Source organism: Tamandua tetradactyla, chromosome 5 (genome assembly GCF_023851605.1).
Source record: "Tamandua tetradactyla isolate mTamTet1 chromosome 5, mTamTet1.pri, whole genome shotgun sequence".
Lineage (NCBI taxonomy): Eukaryota > Metazoa > Chordata > Mammalia > Pilosa > Myrmecophagidae > Tamandua > Tamandua tetradactyla.
In genome coordinates, this window is record NC_135331.1 from 70,224,048 (window position 1) to 70,250,091 (window position 26,044).

General features: G+C 40.6%; 1 protein-coding gene and 1 pseudogene across 2 annotated transcripts in view; one reads left to right on the forward strand and one right to left on the reverse strand.

Moving 5' to 3' along the window:
- Window positions 1–1,115: 1,115 nt before the first annotated feature.
- Window positions 1,116–26,044, reverse strand: part of NCEH1 (neutral cholesterol ester hydrolase 1) — an 85,835-nt gene continuing 60,906 nt past the window's right edge. For both annotated transcript variants that reach the window (XM_077161058.1, XM_077161059.1), the window contains exons 4-5: window positions 7,838–8,009; window positions 1,116–4,767 (exon numbers count right to left, since the gene is read on the reverse strand). In XM_077161058.1, coding sequence (XP_077017173.1) covers window positions 4,150–4,767; window positions 7,838–8,009 — 790 coding nt within the window. In that variant the 3' untranslated portion in view covers window positions 1,116–4,149. The remainder of the gene's footprint in view (window positions 4,768–7,837; window positions 8,010–26,044) is intronic.
- LOC143684252 (akirin-1-like) lies at window positions 8,330–8,849 on the forward strand (annotated as a pseudogene).

A 26,044-nucleotide genomic window follows, 5' to 3' on the forward strand; every position in this document is an offset into this window, starting at 1 on the left:
GCATGGCCTGGGAATCAAACCCCAGTCTCCCGCAAAGAAGGTGAGCATACTACCACTGAAACCACCCGTGCACCCGTAACTTTTTTTATACTTTACATAAACAAATTATTTCTAGAAGAAACATATGGAAAATAATACCCTCATTCTCCCAAAGTTAAAATTTTCTGTCAGGACTTATTTTTCAAGAACATTTTCTGAAAATTAACTATATGCTTTGTTGTAAGTGCTGAATTAACGAGAATGGAGAAAACAGACCAAGTCCCTGCCCTCGCCGAGCTTGCATTTAAGCAGAAGACAGCAAGAAGCTCACAGGCAAATCAATGAATAAGAAGTTCAAACAGAGGAGTGAGGTGTAAAACAGCAGCTGAGCACAGCATGGGCAGAGAGGGGTTAGGGCTGGAAAGAGCGGTGGTGATTAGAGGCATTGGGGTAATTATGAATCTCAAGTGTCAACAAAGAGCCAGCTGTGAGAACACATGTGGGAAAAGCCTTCCAATCAAGAAAACACATGCAAAAGATGTAGTAGTCCTCGAGTAATCCGTGCATACCTACTAGAAATTATATTTACATTTCCACACTGTACTGACCATTTAGAACCAATACAAAACAACTCACTTTGAAAAAACTCCTATGATTCTGATACAGAATAAGCATAATAAACACGTGTGAAATTGCCAGATTTGCTTATCATGACAGGATCCATTTGAGAACTTGCCTTCAATAATATTGATACTTCTTTGGCTGAACTGGTTCAAACCCAAACTCATTTGTATTCTGGTTGTTCCTTCTTAAAAATGTGTAGTTATTTGGCTTGTTTTGAAGATCCCAAAAAGTCCCAGGGCCTCCCTGGCTTTTAATTAGGCAAGGCAGATTTCCCCAATATAGGCAGTATGTGCCTTATCCAGACATAAAGTGAATATGATCAAGGAGACCTCTGAACAATTTCTCAGTGAATGGAAGGCCACAGCCGCACTCCGGTGGGCAACAGATTTAGGCAGGATTGTGGCTCAAACTTCGAGGGAGTGGGGGCGGGGGCAGGGACAGAGAGAGAGAGAGAGGCAAAGCATGAGCATGTTGTCTTAAATATTAACCAGAAAATGCGACGAGGGCAAGTGAAAGAGGCACATTCCCAGATGGAGCCATTTTATTTCCAAATAGGATTCAAAACACATAAATGCTTTCCTATCTCCATACCAGATTTTCATTTTATAAAATACATTTGCTGCTAAAATTCTTCATAAAATCTGCCTTCCTCTTTGCAGTGGGAAATAACCAAAAAGTCACAGGTTAGAAGGCCATGCATAAAATATTATATCCACCCAGATTTATATAATAGTCTTAAATTCTTCACAAATAAACAAGAAAACATTAAAACTAATTTACACTTCACTATATATTTGCAGCACTTAACCTCGCTTTTTCTTTATATTTTATATTTCACAGACCACAATATTACAAAAAGATTTCCTTTTCCATAAAATAGGAAAACAAAACAAAGGCATAACACAAAAAGAATCAATCTGTAGAGGATAAATATTTTTCTATAAGAATAAAAACTAAAACAATAACAAATTCACCCCAAACCAAAATATCTTTACCACAAAACACTGTAGGTGTTCTACAGGAGTTCTTAGCATATGTGTTTTTGGTTGGTTTAGTTTCTCCTATATCTAAAGATTTTCATGTATCATGATTCCCAATTGTCATTCTAAGGAGAATTTCACTTTAACAAATTCTAAAGTAGGATAAAGTGCACATCATTAGACAAAATTATTCACATATTTAAAATCTTTAATGAAATTCAAGGATCTTATCAGAAACATGTTTGATCCCTCTTTTCCTTCACTCCCTTCTAATCTGAGAGTGCCCTTTAGAGATCTGTAATCATCTGTCTGTAATTACTATAGGACTTGGCTCACAAGTATGGGGAAAAATGTTATTTTATGGAACTCTGTGTACGTATTATTTTCTCTGCTTTCTTCGAGGTAGATGACCCCAGAATAAGGTCCAAACTTTGGTTCCTTCAAATTTTGTCAAAAACAATAGTATTTCATGAAGAAGGTAGTTATCATAGAATGAAAACAAAAACACTGGTTTTCTAGGAAGAAAAATCTTCTCTGACACATGTGTCTGTATATATGGAGTTATGACCACAAAAAACTCATCACAGGAGAGGAGGCCAGAACAATTTGCTGGTCTCACAAAATGGTTAGAAGAGTTGGAAGAGACCTCATAGATCAAGTAATCCAAATCTCTGGTTTTAGAGGAAAGGAAGAAAAGGCCCAGAGATGGGAAATAACTTGCCTGAATACACTAGCAAGTTAGCATATATGAGTACCTTTACACACACACTATTACATTCACTTCTGCTTTTGTACAAGAAATGCTACTGGTTCATAAAATAAGTGAAAAATAAGGATGCAGATTTTCATTGGTTGTTTCATCGCCAGAGGTGGATACACACCTATTCACACTGTTGCATTCGCTTCTGTTTTTGCACATGAAATGCTATTGGCCCATACAATAAATGAAAAATAAAGCAAATTTTCATTGCTTGCTCCATTGCCAGGGGTGGTTAAACACCCCTCCTCTGAACAAGGGAAAAGTTCTCTCCACTGATGCACTGCATCGTTACCCAGCTGTGCTGCTTCTCGCTGCTGCTCCTAAAAGGAACATGGGCTGGGACAGAAATAAGGATGGCAGGAAGCTGGGCCAAGGCACAGCTATTAAATCAGAACCGGAGTTTCTTGCTATGCCAAAGATGTTCCCACTGGCAGTGAAAGCTTTACATAAAGTTAAACTTAGGCTGTTGGAACTTCTAGACCTGGCTGGAAGGAGATAATGATGGGGGAAGCCACTGTATGCCCTCCACCAGCACAGGGGGAGCCAGTGACCTGCTGACCACAAAAGAGCAGAGATGAGCACTTACTAAATTATAAACATAGATGACTTTACTATGTGCAGTCATAATTTCTAATTATTTTAATTATATATGCATATAAACATCAAAATATTTAGGCTTAATGTATAGTATTAATATCTATTTTATCTCTTTCCATAAAATTACATGTGAATATAACTTTAAGGTAGTTTTTTTAAAAAAATCATTATTTTTAATATTCGTTAGACATGATTTTGAAAAATTCTCTCTTACTACATATATTAACATCAAATAACTTAAAAAAATAAACAATACATTATATATACCAAAATAGCCCCAACCTAAAGCCACAGAAGTGGAAAAAGTTGTGTTTTCAAGAATAGACCTTCTTAAGGTATTTTTCATAATTTTAAACTAAGATGAAATACATTTCTTTTCTATGTTAATTGGTAATTATGTCAGAAGCATTTGTTATGAAATGATAGGTTGTTTCGTTTGTTTTTACTCATTCTATAATAGAAAATTTATTCTAAATCTAAATAACTTTTGCTCCCAAAATGTCTCCCCAAGAAGAGGGTATTACCAAAACAACAATAACAACAACAAAAACTTAACTATGTACAGATATCCAGCGCATGCAACCTTGAATTTTCTACTAATAGTGGTGAAAAGCAACTTTCAAGTATTATCATAATCCAACTGGACTTATGGCAGCTATCGCATAAAATTAACACTCAAGAGGAATAAAGTCCTTTGAGAGACTTGCCCTTGCTAGAATGCCTCTGACAAAACTGTACAAAACGAAAGCAACCATCCATCCAGAGAGAACGGAGGGCACCTGGGACCCAGGCTGGCCTTAAAGTGCACATACTTAATACTTGCAATAAATTCTAACAAGTTGAACAAGAAACCACATTTTCTTAAGTCATTGAAGGTCACTATATCATCCACATCTGAAAGAATTTCTTCTGAAAAGGTTATCTTGACAAAGCTGGGGCATGGAACTATTCCTAATTCCTACTCTTGCTCTCTGCAGCTGAGGGTATTAGAAGTAGTTTGGCTAGAACAAAAACAAACAGACTGGCCCACTTTGGGAACCAGATTGAGATGCTTTGCACTTAAATTAGTCAAGTTTATTTTTAAAAAATTAAATTAAGGAATAGAGATACCTTCACTCAAAGTAACTAGGGAAAATGAGTCAACTAAAAAGTGCCTATCTTTCCAAAGCAGGTGCAGGAGATCGAGACCCTTCCAGAAGCTTCCCTCCTTTACAGGTTTTGATCCAGCCACTTGATGTAACTGTTCCTAGTCCGGATTCCCACTGAGAAATTGGTGGGCCAGCTGGTGAAAATCATGCATCCATGGAAGCCATCCTCAAAGTGATCGAGGGTCACCTCCACGCCCACCTTCTCCAGACGCTTCGCGTACATGATCCCATCATCTCTCAGGACATCGTGCTCACACGTCAGAATATAGGTCTTTGGAAGGTGCTGTAGGATTTCCTGGTCTGCGATGAGTGGAGCAGAACGGGCATCCAGTAGCTGAGGGAGTTCTTGGACAATTCTCGTATTGCCCGCGGTCTGTACAACAGGCTTGTAGTTCTTGGTGATAGATGCAGGCAAGAGGGATGTCCAGTTTAGACGGGCTCTGAAGGCAGCAGCCTCTTCCACATCAAGTGAGGTGTGATTGTTAGCTATCATTGCCTGGACAAAGTCATAGCTTCCTTTGAAGTAGTCCACCCAATACTTCACCATGACATAGCGTGGCAGGATTGGGGTATTCACATTTTGCTGATAAGAGGGTGTGTTAAAATCTAAAGCTTGAAGAACTGGATAAATTAAAGCTTGCAGTTTGAGCTTGTTTCTTAGGTCGGCATCTTGACTAAACTGGAGAAGAGGAAGCAAACACACTGATGTCAGTTTGCATGACTCCTTTTATAGAAACCATATCCAATAGAGTAGCTTAATGTGTTACTTTGAATCAGTCAAATGCATAAATGTTAAACTGCCACCAAGCATGGTATTAAGTTTAAAAAATAGTAATCCCTTACCCGCCCCAACACTGTATTGAGCTTCTGAATATTTAAGAAAGATACAATGTTTGTGACTCATAATTTTGAGTGAACCCTTAAAAAAGTACACAATCTCTGGGAAACAATATTTGGAAACGACATATCAGATAAAGGTCTAGTATCCAGAATTTATAAAGAGATTATTCAACTCAACAACAAAAAGACAGCCAACCCAATTACAAAATGGGAAAAAGACTTAGACACCTACCAGAAGAAGAAATACGGATGGCCAAGAGGCACATGAAGAGATGCTCAATGTCCCTGGCCATTAGAGAAATGCAAATCAAAACCACAATGAGATATCATCTCACACCCACCAGAATGGCCATTATCAACAAAACAGAAAATGACAAGTGCTGGAGAGGATGCGGAGAAACAGGCACACTTATCCACTGTTGGTGCAACCACTGTGGAAGGCAGTTTGGCGGTTCCTCAAAAAGCTGAATATAGAATTGCCATACGACCCAGCAATACCATTGCTAGGTATCTACTCAAAGGACTTAAGGGCAAAGACACAAACGGACATTTGCACACCAATGTTTATAGCAGCGTTATTTACAATTGCAAAGAGATGGAAACAGCCAAAATCTCCATCAACAGAAGAGTGGCTAAACAAACTGTGGTATATACATACGATGGAATATTATGCAGCTTTAAGACAAGATAAACTTATGAACCATGTAATAACATGGATGGACCTAGAGAATATTATGCTGAGTGAATCCAGCCAAAAACTAAAGGACAAATACTGTATGGTCCCACTGATGTGAACGGACATTCGAGAATAAACTTGAAATATGTCATTGGTAACAGAGTTCAGCAGGAGTTAGAAACAGGGTAAGACAATGGGTAATTGAAGCTGAAGGGATACAGACTGTGCAACAGGACTAGATACAAAAACTCAAAAATGGACAGCACAATAATACCTAATTGTAAAGTAATCATGTTAAAATACTGAATGAAGCTGCATCTGAGCTATAAGGTTTTTTTTGTTTTTGTTTGCTTGTTGGTTTGTTTGTTGTTGTTGTTTTTTACTATTACTACTACTTTTATTTCTTTTCTTTATATTAACATTTTATATTTTTTTCTGTTGTCTTGCTAGTTCCTCTAAACCGATGCAAATGTACTAAGAAACAATGATCATGCATCTATGTGATGATGTTAAGAATTACTGAGTGCATATGTAGAATGGTATGATTTCTAAAGGTTGTGTTAATTTCTTTTTTTTTCTCTTTCCGTTAATAAAAAAAAAAAATTAAAAAAAAAGAAAAACAATATCATATAACACCCTTAAAAAAAAAAAAAAAGTACACAATCTCAAGCAATGATTTTTGAACCTCCCCCATTAACACTTGACATATCTTTCTTGCGGCACTTAGCACATTGTGCTGGGTTTTATGAGTAGATATGTGTGAACTTATTCAGTTTTATATTCCCTGCGATGCCCACAAAGGCAAAGGCATCCTAGGGAGAAAAACTCGTCTGGCTTTTCCGGAGGAGAAGGGTAGGGAAAAGCTAATGAACAGATGATGGGACTCTAAAGGTGTTTTTAGTAGGACCTCAGAGTATTCTTTCTGATTTGCACTTAGCCTTCAAACAAGGTGAAGGAATGAAAATTTAAATAGTGCTAATAAAGCACCCTCCATTCTAATGAACAAGCCCATGCCTCAGAGTGCAGCTGAAATGGGAAAGTGAATCCTCCCCATCAGCAGATCTCAGTTCCCCCATGCCTTCTCTCAGTGTGAACATATTGCCTCATTTTGTAATTCCAGTGTCTAAAATTATCTATTTTTTATGTCACATCTAAAAGGCAACTAATTAGATCAGTCTTCAATAGGCAATCATAAGATCTTCAAGCTAACTTTAGCTATACAATTTTGTGATCTTCAAGCTAACTTTAGCTATATACAATTTTGTTTCATACCCAGGCTTTAGAATCTCATCCCCAAGTAAGATGTAACTGTACTGTAAAAGCAAGAGGAAATGATCAGTAAATAGCACTATTAATAGGTATCAAGAATTGTATACACATCTCACTAAGTTCTCTCAACAATCCTACAATCAGATGACATAGTCCTCGTTTTCCTGAAATGTAGAGAGGTTCAAGGGCTTGCTCAAAGCCCTGTAGTTCTCAAAAAGTAGGGCAGGATTCAACTCCAGGTCCGAGTGGTTTTAAAGCCCACAGCGCTCTCTCTCCACTGCGCCAGGACTCTCTTCTTACCTCACTTTAACATATGGATGGCATGCTTGCTCAGGTGACGTGTGAAATCAAGTTCTTTATTTAGAAGATACAGATACTGTTCTTAAGGTGCTTAATCCAAAAGAGGAAGAGAATATTGTGTTGATTGCTAAACTCACAAAGCTGCCAAAGAATTTGAGTGTCATCAGGGCTAGAGAGAGTCTTCAAAAAATTGAGCCAGCCAAAGTCAGACTGATTTGTAACATAATATTTAAAATGACTGAACCATTTAATTTTTTTCTTTTATATTAATGTAAAAAACTTTGGGAAACAGAAGTTTTAATATGACTCAAAGTTCTACGAAGGCAATCTTAATAACTGGGAATTAAGCACAAATGACCCCTTCTGCAAGCCAAAAATGGAAAAGGAGCATTAATTTCCATGCATATTCCCGAGGAGCAAATGACCCCTTTAAAATGTGAGCCCCCCTCTAACACTGATTTTTATCAGGGCCTTTTCAAGTGACCTGTCTTCCTAATTCAAAAAGAGCTCAGAGCTCTCCAGGTGCAACTGGAAGAAAAACTTGGACACTAACGACCAGCCCAGCCAGCTAAACCTTTATCATACAGAAATGCAGAATGTGTTGGTCTGTTGGACATTATCACACACCCCTCCCACCACCACCACCTCAGGGCAGTGGTGTTACCTGTTGTCCTAGGGCAGCTGCCAAATTCCCACCAGCGCTGTCACCAGAAATGGCAATTCTGCCTGGGTCAACCGCATACTTCTGTAGGACCTCCGGCTGCAGGAAATACTTTGTGGCACGCACAACATCGTGAATTTGCTCAGGAAAATGAACCTTTGGGACTAGCCTGTATCTGTGAAGACAAAAGTTTTATTCATGTAAGGACTACAGCATGTTTTTATAGGTCATTTAAAGTTTAAAATGTAGGGGAAACATGATTCTTTAAAGCCAGAAATAAAACAGGTATGGAATGAAAATAAACATCTAAATAAGCCATTTATTTGTGGCAATCCGAATACTCGATTTAAAATGCAATGATTTGGGGGGCCAGAGTCGCTGCCGGGTGCTGGGGACGTCACTGGGGCTGGCTTGGCTTGCGAGCCCCGATGAGGAACCGGAGGTCAGGCCACAGTGACTGCCGCGTCCCCGCCTGGTCCGGCGCCCCTCAGCGGCATGGGGTGCGGGGCGACACCCAAGCGGCCCCGAAGTTCCAGGCGGCGCTGCTGAGCCCCGGCACCCCGAAGCGGCGGTGCTGCGCCCCCTCTGCCTGGCCCCGCTCCGGGCCTCAGGCCCCCGGAGGCCGCTTCAGACAAAGGTCCTGCCCACTCTGCAGCAGCACTCCCCGCCCGGCAGCCAGCGACGCCTTCCAACTCCGGAGTAAAGTGTTCAGAATATAGTACAAGAATAGCGTCGCTACTAGAGATGGAGACATTTAGAAGTTGTTCCTAATCAGAGTGAAGCTTGTACTTCGGAAAGTCACCCTCATTCCTCAGCACTCACAGCACCTAGTTCTCCAGGTTTCTCCTGGATAAAGAAAGACCAGCCCACCTTTACCCTCTGTCAAGTTGGCATATGTGAGCCTCTCCTAAAAGACTATGAAGGTAAAATTCAGTAGGGGTACAAGCAAATCCCCAATACCAAACTAGCAGAACAATATGAATCTGTTGTGAAATTCACACATGATGAGATTTGAGGTCTCCTATATATGTGAGTACCAGGTTTGACCTCAAGAGATGGCTGCTGTACGCTGTTTGCAACCGTTTGCTATCACATTTCAGCTCCAGCTTTGCATCCTGAGAAGACTTAATCGTTTTTTTGCAGGCCCATTTTATACAACTTGAAAGTCCTTGAAACTTTATGGTTGCCACAAGCATATCTTGCTTTCCTGCTCATCCAATAAACAGCTGTACCCTATTGTTGACCAAACAAAAAACCTGGAGTGGCAGTTTGGCAAAATATGCCTTCAGTGGCACTCAACAAATGCAGTTACCCCAAGCACAGTTCTATGAGATGTGTGTGTGAGAGGGTGTGTATATGCGTATTTTAAGTTATTATTTGTATTGTGAAAATTTTTTGATCTTGAGGATTCTGGCTGTGAATCTGATGCACGACAATTATGGTTAAAACACATTTGCTTGGTCTACAGAATATCAATAATGTTTTGTGGCCATAGAAGTTGTAACAGCAGATTGTTTATGTGTGGGTATTATTGTTAAATACAGGGACTGTTTCCAGGCACAGAATATGAATCACAAGTTAGGATGGACATGAGATGTGACTATGATGACAGAGCAAAGATCTGCAATCTAGGTCCACAAATGCATGATGAGGAATTAGAACAAACTGGAGGATGGTCCAATGGACACATGGACTCTTCCTAGCTGTGTTAGAAAAATACTTTGACTCCAAGCCTTAAAATACCCATGTGGAGTCTGTGCTCACCTCCTTCATATAATCAAAAAGCTCGCTGGACACTAAACTCTCCAGGGAAAAGATCTCCCCTAGAGCAGGAACATCAGGGTTTGTCCTCAGCACAGCACAGGTAAGCATGGAACGGGGCCGAGCCCCAGCAGCACGGCTACTAGGGCAGAATTTGGATCCTTTTGTCAGGTTTTCCTAAATTCTTTTAAGAGGGGTATTTGTTCAACTGCTCAAGCTTTGTTTTGGCAACCCCCTTCCTGAGGCTGCTAACAGGCTATTCTTCACTTTGTTTTCAAGGCTGAGGAACAGAAAGTAGCCTCTGTGTTGAGGAGGTGGAAGTTGAGTATACGTTTATTTTTTACAGCAACTTGTTCAGGACTACATTTTACAAAATGCCTTGTTTCATCTATTATTATTTCTAGAAAGGAAAGTTCTATTAAAATTGTTTTAGTTTAATATAGAATAGTTTTTTAAATTAGGGCTTATTTTGAAAAATTTTAAATTTAATTCAAATATATGCCAATACCTTCCAAAGTAGCGTAATATTCATAGACAGTTGTTCTGATCAGATGGCTTAGAGAAATTTCTGGAATATTCACATTCAAAGATTCCTTACTAATGAATGTCTTTAACTTAAATCTAACCAAAAACTGCAATATTATTGTGTTAGATTCAGTTGTCAACTTGGCCAGGTGAGCATACCTAGTCTTCTTGCTGCGGACATAAGCCACTGGTACATGAACCTCATCTGTTGCTAATTACATCTGCAGTAGGCTAGGAGGCGTGTCTGCTGCAATGAGTGAGGTTTGACTTAATTGGCTGGTGCTTAAATGAGAGATCAAAACGTAGCACAGCTAAGCAGCTCGGCATTCCTCATCTCAGCACCAGCAGCTCAGCCCAGGCCTTTGGAGATGCAGAAAGAAGTTACCCTGGGGAAAGTTGTTGGAACCCAGGGGCCTGGAGAGAAGGCCAGCAGAGACCATCCTGTGCCTTCCACATAAGAAAGAGCCTCAGTGGAAAGTTAGCTGCCTTTCCTCTGAAGAACTAACAAAATAAATCCCCTTTTATTAAAAACCAATCCGTCTCTGGTGTGTTGCATTCCGGTAGCTAGCAAACTAGAACAATTATTATTTGTACATTTTCATTATACAGTGTTAACAAGCTTAGGTGCAAACAAATAAAATACTTAAGCTCTTTGTTTACCTTGCCTTCTTACTACTGTAATAACATTTATTCATTTAGATAATTTATGTGAGGCTGCTATAACTTTCTCCAGTTCAACATTACATTGAAGACTGATAGACTTTAAAGCCCAGCATTGATCCAATTAAAGTATGATTTTATTTCATATTTGAAGGCTGATTTGTTTCCTTCCTTCTTTTTCCAGGGTAGCCATTTGTTCCTAGAACTAAGCACACAGCTGTGGCTATAATGGGAGTGACCCTGCAGTAGGATAATCAGATTGAAATAAGGAAAGGGCAGCTGTGAGGGCTATCAAAAGTTCTAAAGGCTGTATCAGGAGGAGGGAACGCTGCCTCACTGAGGACATTTTTTTGTTAAAGAATCAACAAGATAGGCTCACTCATTGCCCATGTGAGTTCTGTTCCTTCTAAAGGAAAAATGACATCCTCTTACTCCACCCTCTCACTGTACCCAGCATTGTTGGCTGATGTATTATGAGATGGTTTCCCTCAGTGGTCACAGAGTAAGACAGCACCACTGGTGGTTGGAATCTCCTTTAAAGGGACTGGACTATATGTATTTGTCTAGTGTTAAAGCTCCTGGAACAGAAAATGAGAACCTAAAAGGTAGGTCTTAGACTAGAGAAAGAAGGAATTTTTACTTAGGGCTTCATTTCTTTGGCTTGAATTTAGGGGCATCCCAGGTAAGGAAATGTCTTTGTCCCATAGATATAGGTCAAGGCCTAGAGAAGAAGTCATCCTACAAATACCTTTCAAGAAGGTGCAGAACCTGTGTCTTCAGAATGTTCCTATCCAGTGAGCTTGTTCAAAAGTTCTTCTCAGTTTTAATATCCTTTGTTATCATCTTTTAGTAAAATTCTTAGTTTAAGGAAATGAAAGAGAGGTATCCATTCCTGGGCGAGTGGAGTAAAGGGGACATGAAAGCTCTCAAGGCAATGATAATAGGTTAGAGAAAGTGTATCAGGAAATGCAAGAATTAGGGCCAAACTTCCATACATGGTACAATCTTCTTTGCTGGCCATGGAAGACTGGTTGTTTGGTGTAGTTGTCAAAGGAATGGGCTTTGGATATCCATAGCCCTGGAATTTACACTCTGCTCTGCCACTAATTTTGCCACATTTATTGAAAAAACTATGAGGAGCCATAGTTTTCTTATCTGTAAAATGGAGTAATAGTTTGTGTTTCATTGGATTGTTTTCAAATGTGCATATTAAATTAAATGATCCTTGTAAAGAAACTATTTAGCATAGTTTGGGGCATAGAATAGGCAAATGTTACAGCAAGAAAAAACTGCAGCAGGTTTCATATGATGATCATCAGATCTGAAGATCAAAACCTTCCTGTCGGCAACAGTGATTCTCAACCTTTTCCAGGATAAGGAACCCCTGTCAATATCAGATCTCATTCTCTTGTTAGAATTTCTACTTTTAAATGTTTGACTAAGAAAACAAAGATGCATGACAAATGAAAAAAAAATGCGATGATTTTGTATTAGCAATAATCCTTTTAAAAAATCAGCCACTAGAAACAAAACTAAATAAAATCAAACAAACCCCAAAAATACCCACCACCACCAACAGCAAAAAAATGAAACTTCAAAGTTAAAAGCAGATGTTGGTTATTGGGATCCGAATAAGAGCCATAATAGGTTTTGGAATTCTATTTCTGGAAGTCATTGTTCCATTCAGAATACCTCTCGGTGAGAAGTGGACTAAGCAGCATTAACTGCTTCACTGATCAAATTATATGCATCCATATAATGGTCTTTATAATTTGATAAATACAGTAAAATTGTACTCCACTGAAGAGGTCTATGCCAGCCTAACATCAAGCTCATGCAATGCATTTACTTACTGGAAGGTGGGGAAAAAAAGGAGTTGTTAACCAGTGAAAGGAAAACCAAGTCTGCCAGATGGCCTGGGGCAGCCCTCCAGGCTCTAATGCTTCTGGGGCTCCCCAACTGCACCAGTTTGTAGGATGAGAGTCCTTTAGGGCCCTACTCTGTACACCTAGCGGGACTCATATTCTCTTTAGAGTCCTAAAGAACTGTGGTTTTGTCAAATTCCCCACCATAATATCACCTTACATGTCCATATAGACAGTCTAGGTTTGGTATGCCCTCTCATTCTCCATCCTCCTGTATGCTATTTATTCTCCTTCATCCTTGAAGCCTTAGTTTGAGGGTTTGGCCTCTTCCAGGCAGTCTTCCTAGACTATAACCTCACTTCCCTTCTGTGGCTGAGCTGGTTGTCATCCCTTGATACTTCTGTGAATTATGGCATATCAAGGCCATTCTCATGTCCTATTAAAATTATTGTTTCATGTATTTCCTCAATAGTGTTCTCTGACAGTAGGAACTGTGTTTTATTCATCATTGTGTTCCCAGTATCTGCGAATGTGTTGGGCATATAATCATCCAGTTCATTAATCTTTAATGAGTATTAACCTACTTCCATTTTTGGAGATGAAGAAACTGAGGCACGGAAAAGTTATTCAAGTTTTAAAATAAGTCAAACACATATCAAAACAAGGTAGGAAAGAGACAAATTACTCATTAAGATATAATAATAATTAAGATGTAGGTCTTTGGATTTCTATCCTATAATGAACATATTTGTTCCCAGAAGCCTTTTTTTTCTAAACCACACTATACAAAACCATTTATTTCCTCCATCTAAAATGGCTAGCTAATCAAACTTTGTGATGCACAGTGCTGATACAATCAAGTGAACAAATATCTGTGAAATATTTGATAAGTAGGGAATGTAGATGTTGTCAGTCAGCAATTACTACATTTAAAAAATCTAAGTGCAACAAGAAATTCCTTCAGTGGTTGCCTTAGAGCAGATAAAATAAACTTTATAATTTTTTCTTACTTTCTCATCTGCGGTGATCAGTTAATCATCCAAAATGTTTTTTTTCCCAGTCGATTTCCCTTGTATCTTAAAACCGCTTCTTTACTATCTTATTTGTTAATAATGGGTGAAAGGGTTCAGATTATAACACTGTGTCCACTAGGTGGGGCCATCTCACACGATTCTATTTATCCCTAGTTGTTGGAAGACATACTGGATTTCTTAACTTCAGCATCACCAAGTTGAATTACTAATTGTCTCAATGAAATAAAAACAAATGCACTGTAAAACTGTGCAAACAAAGGCTATTTTCTCATCTCAGCAATATTCCCACATATCACGAAGGACTGTTTACCCAGGAGGGCAGTACACATTGCTCTGTGCACACATACGGGTCTTAAACGGAGTTTCCAGATGTTTCAGAAAGGGTCTCAGTGATCATGAATCACGGAAAACTGGTCATCTAAAGTACACCCTCCTGCCTCAAGTCTTATTAGTCAATACTCGGCTCAGATTAGAGAGTCAAAATGCTTAAAAACAAAAGTTTGATACAAGAATCTTCCTGGTGCCTTAAGGACCCACACCCTGCCCATACCCTTATTTCATTCAAGCTGGAAACCTTCTCTAGTTTTACTCAACAAGATGGGACACTGTTTTTGTAGACTGGAGAATACAGTCAACTAGATATTTATTAGTCACTTGGTGTAAGATGAACACTCAAAGCAGCTTGAAATGGACCTGAGAAGTTGTTGTATGATATCTCCACAGACAAAGAAAACTGAGCTTCAGGAGGAAATGCCCGGGGAATACAGCAAAGGAAAGCATGCTTAAATATATTTGCTTCCTGTGGCTTGTGTTCAAAGCTAGGTTCCTGTACTGAAAGTGTTTTGATTTTTTTAAATTTTAAAATCGTAGATCTTTTTTTTCTTTGCCTTTTTAAAAAAATACTTTTATTGTAAACAACAAACATACAATCATTCTTGACATACAAACATTCTATACAGGTGTACAATCAATGGCTCACAATATCATCATATAGTTGTGTATTCATTACTATGATCATTTTTTTGAATATCTGCATCTCTCCAGCAAAAGAAATAAAAAAGAAAAAACTCATACATACCAGATGTTAAATGACAGTACCCGATGAACTATTGCCAAATATAATTTCAGTTTGTTCAACTCAATTGAAGGAGCGAATACCCTGCAATGCATGCTAGACTGCCTATCTTTATTACTGAGCATACCTTCTACTAGAACAAAATCTGGTGTAAACTCAGGCATGAGTCTTGATCAATTGAATAAATGGGTACACTCTAAAAAAATTGCGGATTCCTGTTGGGTGAGACACCTTGCCAGGTGCTCTACAGACATGTTTCAATCAAATCTCAGAGCAAACCTGGGTTTAAGGAGAACAGATTCAAGGAGAGTGTGCACTTGTCTACACTAGCTAGTAAGTGGCAGAGCTGGAATCTGAATTCACAACCGATTTCAAAACCCTTGTCTCTTTTAAAATATATTTATTTATTTATTTTATATATACATTATATATACATATATTTTCTCATTACTTCAAACAGCTGTACATTCTCAAAATTACAGATTTCTGACATCCCAGCGTGTCTCATAATTTCAATGTTTTTTTACAATTATTTTTAAAAAACTGCCCAGCACATTATACATTACGAAAGGCACACTTTCCTTCCTCCAAACACAATTTTAAAGGTTTATCATACCTTTTACATATAAAAACATATGTCATACAGTACAATCTGTGGTGGGGGAAATTATAAATTATATTGCTTTATAAATATATAAGAAAGTGCTCCTGATCCACCTACTTTTCGAGCCCATCTCCAAGGACTCCACAAGTCATAGTCTAGGCATGAGCTCAGTGCATCCTGACTTTGTATGTAGCTTAGAGTACTCTTTGGAGCTCTCCAAAAAAACACTGAGGTTTGAGATCCCCCAAAGAATGTAACAGTTCAGTTGGCTGCGTTGGGGCCAACATGTGTTGTGGAAGAAAAATTCCCCATGCAGCTCTCATATACAGTCAGGGTTCAGAAATATGACTGAATTCAGTCAAATTCTCACTCCTTTTCTGAAGACAGCTCCCCCCTGCCCCATTTTCCATGCATTGGTGCCTCTCTCCATCGCTTATGCCCGTTTCCTATCACTTCTTCTTGAAACATTCCCATCCTGTAAGTCTTATCTCAAATATCACTTCTTCCATGAAAGCTTCTGAGTCCCTAACCAAAGGTAACTCTCCTTCCTTGGAGCCCTCAAAGGCTCTCCAACAACAGGTGATAACATGGAGTAGACAGGAAGTCACATCTGTGTACCACAGAGCTATGATATGTATCTGCCTGAAATAAGCAGCAGCATTTCTATGAGCTATTACTTGCTTTATTGCCTAGTTTATTAACAATGACAAGGGAGATGGAACAGTGCTCAGAAAGGCTGACAAATTGCTCCTTAATTCAAAGACAGATGCTATAACCAAGTCCAGAGCTTAGGTGAGCATAAGTTCTCTAGACATATGGAAATCAAAGCCCTGACTGACACTAGTGTATTAGAGTGTTGTAATGTGCAACCTAACCCAAAACATTCCTCTGTGGACAAGGACAGTGAGTCATCCTCCTGCAATGCCAGTTAGGTGAAAGGTACTTGTGATGTTCTGGAATGAAATTATACTCCTGTTAGATTCAACAAGAGAGGTGATAAAACCCTGCTTCTTCTTTCTGAGCTCTTTTCACCAACTCCTAAGAAGAGCTCAATAGTTTCATCATGGAAACATAAACAGGTTAATAGGTCCCTTATCTTCAGGACCAGGGCTCTGAATCAGACAGATCAATACTGAAATCCATACTGTGCTCTCTATTGGAGGGAGACAACTCCAGAGGAAACATCTATTTATTTTCCTAGCAGGTAGAAGAATCTTTCTGTCAAAAAAAATATAATAAAACTGGATTAGAGTAGCAAGATTGTAAATGGTTTTTCTTTTAGTTTAGTTTTTTTTTTTTTTGTAACATATATACAACCTAAAATGTTCTCCTTTGTTTCCTTTTAGTTTCTAAAATGTGGTTTGAGCATAAAGGTTGAGACAGAGTCTTCCTTGCTGTTTCTACTCTCAAAAATGGGCCCTTGAGACAGTCTTGACAGCCAGGCACTCAGCTTCTTCAGCCAAGAAGAGCCAAAATTAGCAAAGGCTTGGCTGATCCGACAAGAATAATATTTAAAAGAGTTGCAGAGGCAGGGTACTTCACTTAAATTCTAGGGGGCAGAATGATCGGGCAGGCAAGTGCAGTCTACTTAAATGATGTGGTATTCAGCGCTCCCTTCAGAGATATATCTGCTTGAACAGGAAGCTCCCCTGAATCTGGTTCAACTAAACTGCCTCCTCCTATTCAGATGCAAACCTGGCCATTAAAGAGAATGCCAAGGGACTCCCAAGTCCTTTTGGTCTTCTTTCAGGAGCTAAAAAATAGGTCCTTGGGGTTCTGCTGTACTTATACTTGCTATTACAACAGTGACCACTCTACCTTCCCTTGTTTGAAACCATAAAAACCCTATACTCCTTAGACTCAGGGAGACAGAGTTTTTGGCCCATAGACCATCTGATCTCCTGCTTTGTGCTAGGGAATAAATTCTCTTTTTGAAACCCCAGTGTCTCAAGAATTGGTCATCTGAGTACTATAGGCAGAGAACCCCCCCCCCCCACTTTTGTTCTATAACAACTTTTTGTAAAACTGTAACTTCCCTTCAGAAATTCTCAGAGATTTTACATTAGTAGAAAAGGGAGCCAAGAAGACAGTAGCTAGTAGGTCCAAAAGGAACAATTCATTAGTTAATAACAGTGAAGAGCCACAATACTTGTTTTTTGTAGTATTGATTTGTGATTTTGTCCTTTACCTTAGTGCTGAAATTTGCCTGGGCCAAATAAAAGGTAAGTTTTTAACAAATTTTCTGTTTTTTAGAGAAGTCCTACAGGAGTTAGTCTACTGAACTTTCAGGGCTGCCAATATGGGGGTGATGAGTGAGGATTTCTTCTAAGAAAGAGCAGGCAAAGGCACAGAGGAAAGAAAGGTCATAGCCAATTCATGGTAGCTAAGCATTTTTGAAAGTATCTTATGTTTACAACTATTTATCAAGATGTGAGTTGTATTGTGCCTCATAAAAGCACTATGGTTTTGTCGTCTTGCACTCATCTAATTTTATGAATGAAAAAAAGTAAAAGGATAACAGTTATAACTCTGGTTATAACTCTGTTAGCAGTGCACTAACACATGCTCTCCACCTTCTTTTTGGTCTACCTTAGCAACATTCTTCTTTACAACTCTAAAGTTTTAAGAGCTCCATGTGTGGCACCACCTGCCGTTCGATGGAACGGGAATAGGTGTAATTCCGCTACATAAAATGGAGAGTTTATGAGTGTAGTACAGATTTAATTCAAAGCAAAACACTACTTGAAATAGTTTTCCAGATACAAATATAATGTAAACCCTTTGTATTATTTAATAATATACCTAATAACATTCCTAATTTTTTATTATCTTCATTTTACCTTAAAAAAAGGGAATCAAGCCTTTTATTTCCTTATGTCTTATGATTCTAGTATTGTTGTAAGGACCCAAGGCCTGGGCCCTGCCCCTTCCCCTTCCCCATTTTGAAAGCGAGTCACACAGCTGCCTATATGACCAGGACAGACATTAAAGGTCAAAGAATGTAAAACTCCCATCCCGTACTCATTGCTGGTAATGAACTCTCATGAAACTCTGCTGAACCAAATCTCATCAGTATCTGTTGAAACCCCATTGTAACCAAATCTTGCAGGACTCTGTTAAACTTTATAAGCTGCCCTCTTGGCATGCCCCTGCCCTTTTCTCTCTTGGTTCTGGGTGGAGTGCAGAGTTCCATTTCTCACCTGGCTGCCACTGGGAATAATCTTTCTCCTGTGCATAAGCCCTTAAATAAACTCATAGCTAATCTTCTGCCTGGCATGTTCTTTGGTTTTGGGACTGTGCTGGCTGGAACATTTGGTGAGCTAGCCAGGAGACCAAAGCACCACTGGTTGTAGAGAGCATGAATCTAGGGAAAGGAGACTTGGTAGGGGAAGGGGGAGGGAAGGTATCACTCACTTGTTTGACTACACTGCAATTGGTTGGCCATTTTTGTGTGCAGTACAGCCAGCTGCAATGGACTGTCTCAGGAAGATAGAGAAATCAGCAGATTTTGAAGATGCATTGAATGAGAGACTATGTGTTGTAGATAAGAGTTTAGAAATATTAGCATGCTGGTTTGCTAGAGTAAAAGGGCATATCCTGACTTCCCATAACTGGGATCAAAAGGCTTCCCAGTAGAAGATACCATAGATTCTTAATCTGATCATGAAGAGGAGAAAAAAGAAGTTTGGAAGACAAAGGGTGGAGTGACACCACCATTTTATATAGTGGTTCCAAAGCTTGCCTCTTTACAACAGGGAATTAGCATTCCACAGTGTCATTCCTTGAGTATTCTCTTAAATAAGGCCAGTCAACTGGTTTTCAACTTCACCTGGGAAAGAAAATCAGCGATTTTCATTGTACTCCCATTAGACTTTTTACATAGCCTGATCATCTGCCACAGGCTTGTAACAAAGGATTTGGCTAAGTGGAAAAGTGCAATTTTATTATATTGATGATGTCATTTTAACCAGTTACTCTTTTCCAGAACTAAAAGAAGACTCAGACTCATTGAATTTTATCTTAACAGCCAGGATGGGCAACTAATCCTGCAGTTTGATACAGCAAACTGCAGTACCTTGGCTGCCCTGTCAAATTCTTGGGTATTGCATGGGTGAGAAAGGCAAAATCTATTCCTTTTGTAAAACAGCTCTGTGCTGCCCATAGCTCTTTAGTCCATTAGAAAACCAGCTCTGTGCTGCCCATAGTTCCTTACTGCAAGTTAAAGGACTAGCTCAGAGATGCCCTGTGAAATTAAGAACAGCCATCCCCAAACAGGGTAGATGCATACAACTGCTCCTAAGCCTCACTCTGGCAGTGCCCAATTAAGCACATTAATGAAATGACAGTCTTATCTGCTGCAGTGCAGCATTTTCAACAACAGCCCCATAAGTGCAAAAATGCATGAGATCCTGATATCCAGCCACCCATCACCAGACAACAACTGGAAGAACAATGCTTGCCCCTTCCTGCTGATGCTCCTGAGGTGGCTGTCTTTGTGCCCACTGCTAAGGGATGTGGCAGTATACCTAAATCCACCCAGTATGCTGATGAATTAGCACATGTGCAACTTGCCACCTGGATGGCAGCTGCCATGCAATCTAGTATGGACAGTACATGGTGGGAAACTGGGACTACACAGAGCAGCCAATGGGCTGAATTGAGAGCAGTATGGATGGTCATTATTCATGAACTAGAAGATGCACTAACTATCTGTGTTGACAACTGGGCAGTACACCATGGTCTGGCAGAGTTGATGGCCACTTGGAAGCAAGAACAATGGATTGTTTTCAGCCCACCCCTTACAGGGAAAAGAGATGTGGGAAGACAACTGGACTACCTGTCACAAGTGAAAGGTAACTGTTTCATGTGTCTGCCCATAACACTGATTCTTTACCTGGCAATACTGAAGCACATGCCAACATCATACAAGACTGGTATACTTTCTATTGCATAGGAAGATAGGAGACCAAAGGCACCAGACTCTGTGGACACTGGCACAGCAATTCCAGCTGCTCATCACTAGACAAATGACAGAAGTCATGAATGTCTGCCCCTCCCATTTGCTGTGATGCCCAAGGATGCTTCACATCAGTCATGAGCAGATTCTGGTCACCAGGTGGCAGGTAGATTATATTGGGCCCCTTCCCTTATCCAGAGGGGCAAAATATGGTTCTACAGCCATAAATGTGGCCACTGGACTGTTGCTGGCCTTTCCAGAAGAGAAAGCTAACCAAAGAGCTGCAATATGTAGCTTAAAACAGCTCAGTGCATTCTTCAAGGTCCCCATACATATGGACAGTGTTAGGGGGACCCCCACTGCCAGACAACTAACGCAAGCCTGGGCGACTGAACATGACATCTTATGGGCATTTCATCTGCCTTACAACCCCACAGCAGTGAGATTAATTGAAAGGATGAATGGGTCCTCATCAGCCTCAATTCACGGCCCCAAGAAGCTGCTCCCACCCCTGTTGAACTCTTAACAGCAGGACTCACAGAAGTGCTATAAATTCAGGCAAAAGGACAAACAAATGCTACAGCCACAATGAGGTAATGAAAACAACTTGCTCTTTCCTGTACCATAAGAATTAGAAATTGGGGAAAATCAGGTTGATCGGCTGTGGTCCTGGCAAATGCAGCCATGCTGGCTGGGAATCCTAGGCCCATGGGGTATTGGAGTCACCCAAAATTTAAATATTAGACAACAGTTTATACACAAAATGCCAAAACTTGTATGTGTAACCAACCCAGAAACCCTCATACTCCCATGGCATAGTATGTGTGAATCTGTGGACAATTATTATGCCCAGACTGTCAATTTGACCCCAGAAAGCTCCCTGCAACTGCAAGGGGAAAAAGTGTGGTATCTGTCTACTAATGGAAATTAAGCATGTATTCTTTTTTCCCTTAGCAGTGTAGCAAATACCTTCCTCCAATGAGCTTCTGCATTAACCTACATGTACAATATATCTCACTGCTGAGTATACACTGAACAGCCACCGTCAAGTGCAACTGGCCTGCTTTGGACTGTGACCCTGTGAACTGGACTCTGTAAAATACCCTGCTGGCCTGGCAGAATCCAGCACATCAAAAAAGTATGGAAGAGAATTTTCTCATTTAGGACCAAAATCACAGGTTTTATCAATTATCAGTAGAATGGTGTAATTCCCTTCCTTTGGACATAACGGCATCACTCTGTGGAGCTGTTATCTCTGTATGGGGAACTCCTGATGTTCTGTTGTCTCTTATTCTGTTAATGAATACAACATCTGTTCCACGGTCAAGGCAGCCTGCTATTTGGGCTAGATTGTAAGGACCCAGGGCCTGGGCCCCACTCCTTCCTCCATTTTGAGAGCAAGTCACACAGTCACCTACAGGATGGGGACCGATGTTAAAGGTCAAAGAATGTAAAACTACCCCCCACCAGTCACTTTTGATATTCAACTCTCACAAGACTCTGTCGAATCAAATCTCATGCGTGTCTGCTGAAACGCCTTCGTAGCCAAATCTTGCAGGACTCTGTTAACCTTTGTAAGCTGCCGTCTTAGCCACCCCTTCCCTTCTTTTTCTTGGTTCTGGGTGGAGTGCAGAATTCCATTTTCCACCTGGCTGCCATTGGGAAGATACTTTCTCCTGTCTGTAAGTCCCTAATTAAACTCATGGCTAATCTTTGGCCTGGCGTGCTCTTTGGTCTCAGGGTTATGCTGGGCTGGAACACTTGTGTTTAATTACATAAACCAGAGGTAAAAAACTACCATGTTGTATCTAAACTTTGCTGAAGTCTATGAATATTAAACAAGACTTCCCTAAATTATATAAATAAAGATATATCCATGTACCTTATGTATAACTTTTTTTCATTTATTGAACACTTATTATGCAACTAATACGTAAAAATAGCACAGTGTTGGAGAAGCTACCGAGTAATGGTCATGGTTTTTTCCTATGTTTCATAATCAGAGGCCTTTATTTACCTGTCCCTGAGTCTGTCTCCAGACCTTTAAGCCAGTGATATGAATCAAGGAGTTCCAATTCCTGGTCCATGCCTCATGTGAGGCTGCCCCCGATCTTGACCTACCAGCCTCCTCAGACCATAACCTTCCCCACGGCCAGACCCCACATGAATTTCTGTCAGCTTTGAGGGCCAGGACCAGCTGGCCTCAAATAGCCTTTCTGCCTGGAGAAGGTACGTTCTAGTTTGCTAGCTGCTGGAATGCAATATACCAGAAACAGAATGGCTTTTAAAAGGGGGAATTTAATGAGTTGCTAGTTTATAGTTCTAAGGCCGAGAAAATGTCCCAATTAAAACAAGTCTAAAGAAATGTCCAATCAAAGGCATCTAGGGAAAGATACCTTGGTTCAAGAAGGCCGATGAAGTTCAGGGTTTCTCTCTCAAGTGAGAAGGCACATGGTGAACACAGTCAGGGCTTCTCTCCCGGCTGGAAGGGCACATGGCGAACATGGCGTCATCTGCTAGCTTTCTCTCCTGGCTTCCTATTTTATGAAGCTCCCCGGGAGGCATCTTCCTTCTTCATCTCCAAAGGTCGCTGACTGGTGGACTCTCTGCTTTGCAGTGTTGCTCTCTCTGAATCTCTCTCTCCAAAATGTTTCCTCTTTTATTGGACTTCAGAAACTAATCAAGACCCACTCAAATGGGTGGAGACATGTCATCCCCTAATCCAGTTTAACAACCATTCTTAACTAAATCATATCAACTAGGGAGATGATCTCATTACAGTTTCAAATATACAGTATTGAGTAGGGATTATTCTACCTTTAAGAAATGGGATCTGGAGAGACTCAGAGAGAGTAGAGAATGCTGCAGCACCATGAAGCAGAGAGTCCACCAGCCAGCGACCTTTGGAGATGAAGAAGGAAAACGCCTCCCGGGGAGCTTCATGAAACAGGAAGCCAGGAGACCAAGCTAGCAGATGACACTATTCGCCATGTGCCTGTCCAGCCAAGAGAGAAGCCCTGACTGTGTTCGCCATGTGCCTTCTCACTTGAGAGAGAAACCCTGAACTTCATCGGCCTTCTTGAACCAAGGTATCTTTCCCTGGATGCCTTTGATTAGACATTTCTATAGACTTGTTTTAATTGGGACATTTTCTCAGCCTTAGAACTGTAAACGAGCAACTTATTAAATTCCCCTTTTGAAAAGCCAAAAAAAAAAAAAAAAAAGAAATGGGATTTATATTAAAACATGGCTTTTCTTAGGGGGCATACTTCCTTTCAAACCAGCACAAGGCAGAATTTCAGAAGACCCAAGGCCCACCAGCCTCCTGAAGACTTTCAGGACCATCTACCTTTACTTCTGTTATCCTCAGTCATCACTGGAAATGCAAGTCCTTCCATTTGTCTTCTCTCATTTGTCATTACCTTAATGTTTTGTGCCTCCTCCTCTCCCTCCCAAGCCTATTCATTACACTGCACAGTATTTCCATGATTAACCCACTTTGTTGAATGAGGTTCTGCTCATCCTTAGGCCTCAGTTGAAATGTGACTTTCTTTAAGATGCTTTTTCTCACCTGTTAAGACATTGCCAATTAGGTGACTCCAGCATTACTTACCCTTCTACTTTACATCACTTACCAATAATCACTTGTTTTCAAATTTGTCTTCTTATCTAAATGGCAAATTTCCTGGAAGCAGGAGTTACATTTGTCTTACACTGTCTCATCACCAGAATTCAACATAATCACTGCACATAATGTTCCCAAGTTAAACCTCTGAACATACGTTCCAAGAGAAACATCATTATCATCTGATGTTGGCTATGTCTCAACTGGAGCATAGGCTATGTGACTCTTCATGGGCTGCCCAGGAAACCTAACCACCTTACCTCATTATTTCTGCAAAGAAAGGTGCTGTGGGTTCCAAATACATGCTGATCAACTTGTAAGGTGAGCCTTTCAGTTTTATGGGATAGGGCACTAATTATCTAGACTTAACTGATTCTTGTGACAACCCTCTGAAGTTATCAGCCCAACTCAAAGTATATTTAATTAGTATATGTGCTGTAAGCCTTGCATTGGGTGCTGGGGACTGAAAGGAAATATGACACAATTTCTGTTTCTAGTAGCCCACATTCTAGACACAAAAGAAGGATTTCTAACCCCACTTTCCACATGAGGTTGAGTGACTTGTCTGAGATCACATGGCCCATGGGTAATGGTACTCGACAGAGATGCCTCCCAGTTGAAAAGCCTCTGGAGGCTACTTTGTATAGATCATGTACAATGGAAGGTTAAGATGAAAGCAGTCCACTTTATGGTTTAATTTTTTGTGTGTGAAAAGTCCTCTTAAAAAGATCATATCCACCTCACCATGTTTTATAATAATCATGTTTTATTATTCAAAGAACACCTAACTGTTTTAAAGAACACCTAACTGTTTTACTTGAAACAGATCCTAACAGGAGGAGAGGGAATGGAGGAAGAGGTCAGGGTGTGTTGTCAATTGCTGATATTGACATCCTAGAGGGTAAGTCCTATATGGGTGAATGCAAAATCCTCATGGCGCCAAGTAAAGAAGCCCACCACTTCTCCTTTTCTCAGGCCTTCAAAGCTGAGGCTACAATGAAAACAACTGAAGGCGCCTGGAAGTTGGTTCCTCAGCACTGAGCTTTAGGGCTTGCTCATAATAGGGCTGCAGCTGCGTATAAAGCCTCTGCTTTCCTCTAGGCAGCCACCCAGGCAAGGTAATGCCATCATTTACTTGAAGGTTCTTGTATTTCAAAACTGCACTGAATACTGTAAGTTAAACCATGAGACATGGTTAATAGTATGGTTATAAAAATATTCTATCATCAATTGTAACAAACAGACCACATCAATGCAATTAGTGATAGGGTGGTAAGTGGAAATCCTGTATTTTATGCATAATTCATCTATAAACGCACAGCTTCTTTAATTTAAAAGAAAAAAAGATCACAACCACCGAAGAAGAATATGGATATACCATACAAAGACTTTAAAACTAATGATCTTAGGAACAGACTGAGTTCACTCCTGCTTGGTGGAACAAGACAGGGGATGGTGGGAGGCGGGAATGATTGGGACTGGGGTCCAGAGTGTGAGTAAACAAACAGGGTTTCTGGGGTTTTTCTAGGAGGAGAGAGGTGGGGGAATCAGACAGGGAGAACAGGGTGGGTGGACTGACCGTGATCCCCACTGGGGGCTGTAGCATGAGAGGAGGTGCGATGGGAGGGAACTGTCCCTCCGCTCCAGCCTGCCCCAGCTGGGAGATGTCCCGGCCTGGGTTGTAGTCGACAGCGCGTGGAGAGTCCAGAGGTGGACCCGATCGTCCACTGCCAGGGCCAGGTCTTTGGGAGTGATCGCCTGGCCAGGAGCGGTGTCTGCCTGACCCAACAAGCGCTGGGTACTGCGGGTCAGCTGATCCTCTGGGCACTGGTCAGCTCCCAGTCCTGCCAGCAGGGCCCAGCCATCTTACCGCTGTGGTCCGGAAGCTGCTTCCCCTCCCCACCACCCCACCGCGCCACACTGTTTCTGAACCGCTGCAGGTCACGGGGGCGGGCCTGAGGAAGGAGGAGCCTCAGGAGCGCCACCTGTGGGTGAGAAGGGTAAGTACAGGTGGGCTGCTACAGTCGGGGGCGGGGAGCGGGGGGGAGGGGGGGCGGGGGAAACCTCGGATATGCCACCTGCTGGAGAGAAAGGTAATTGCAGA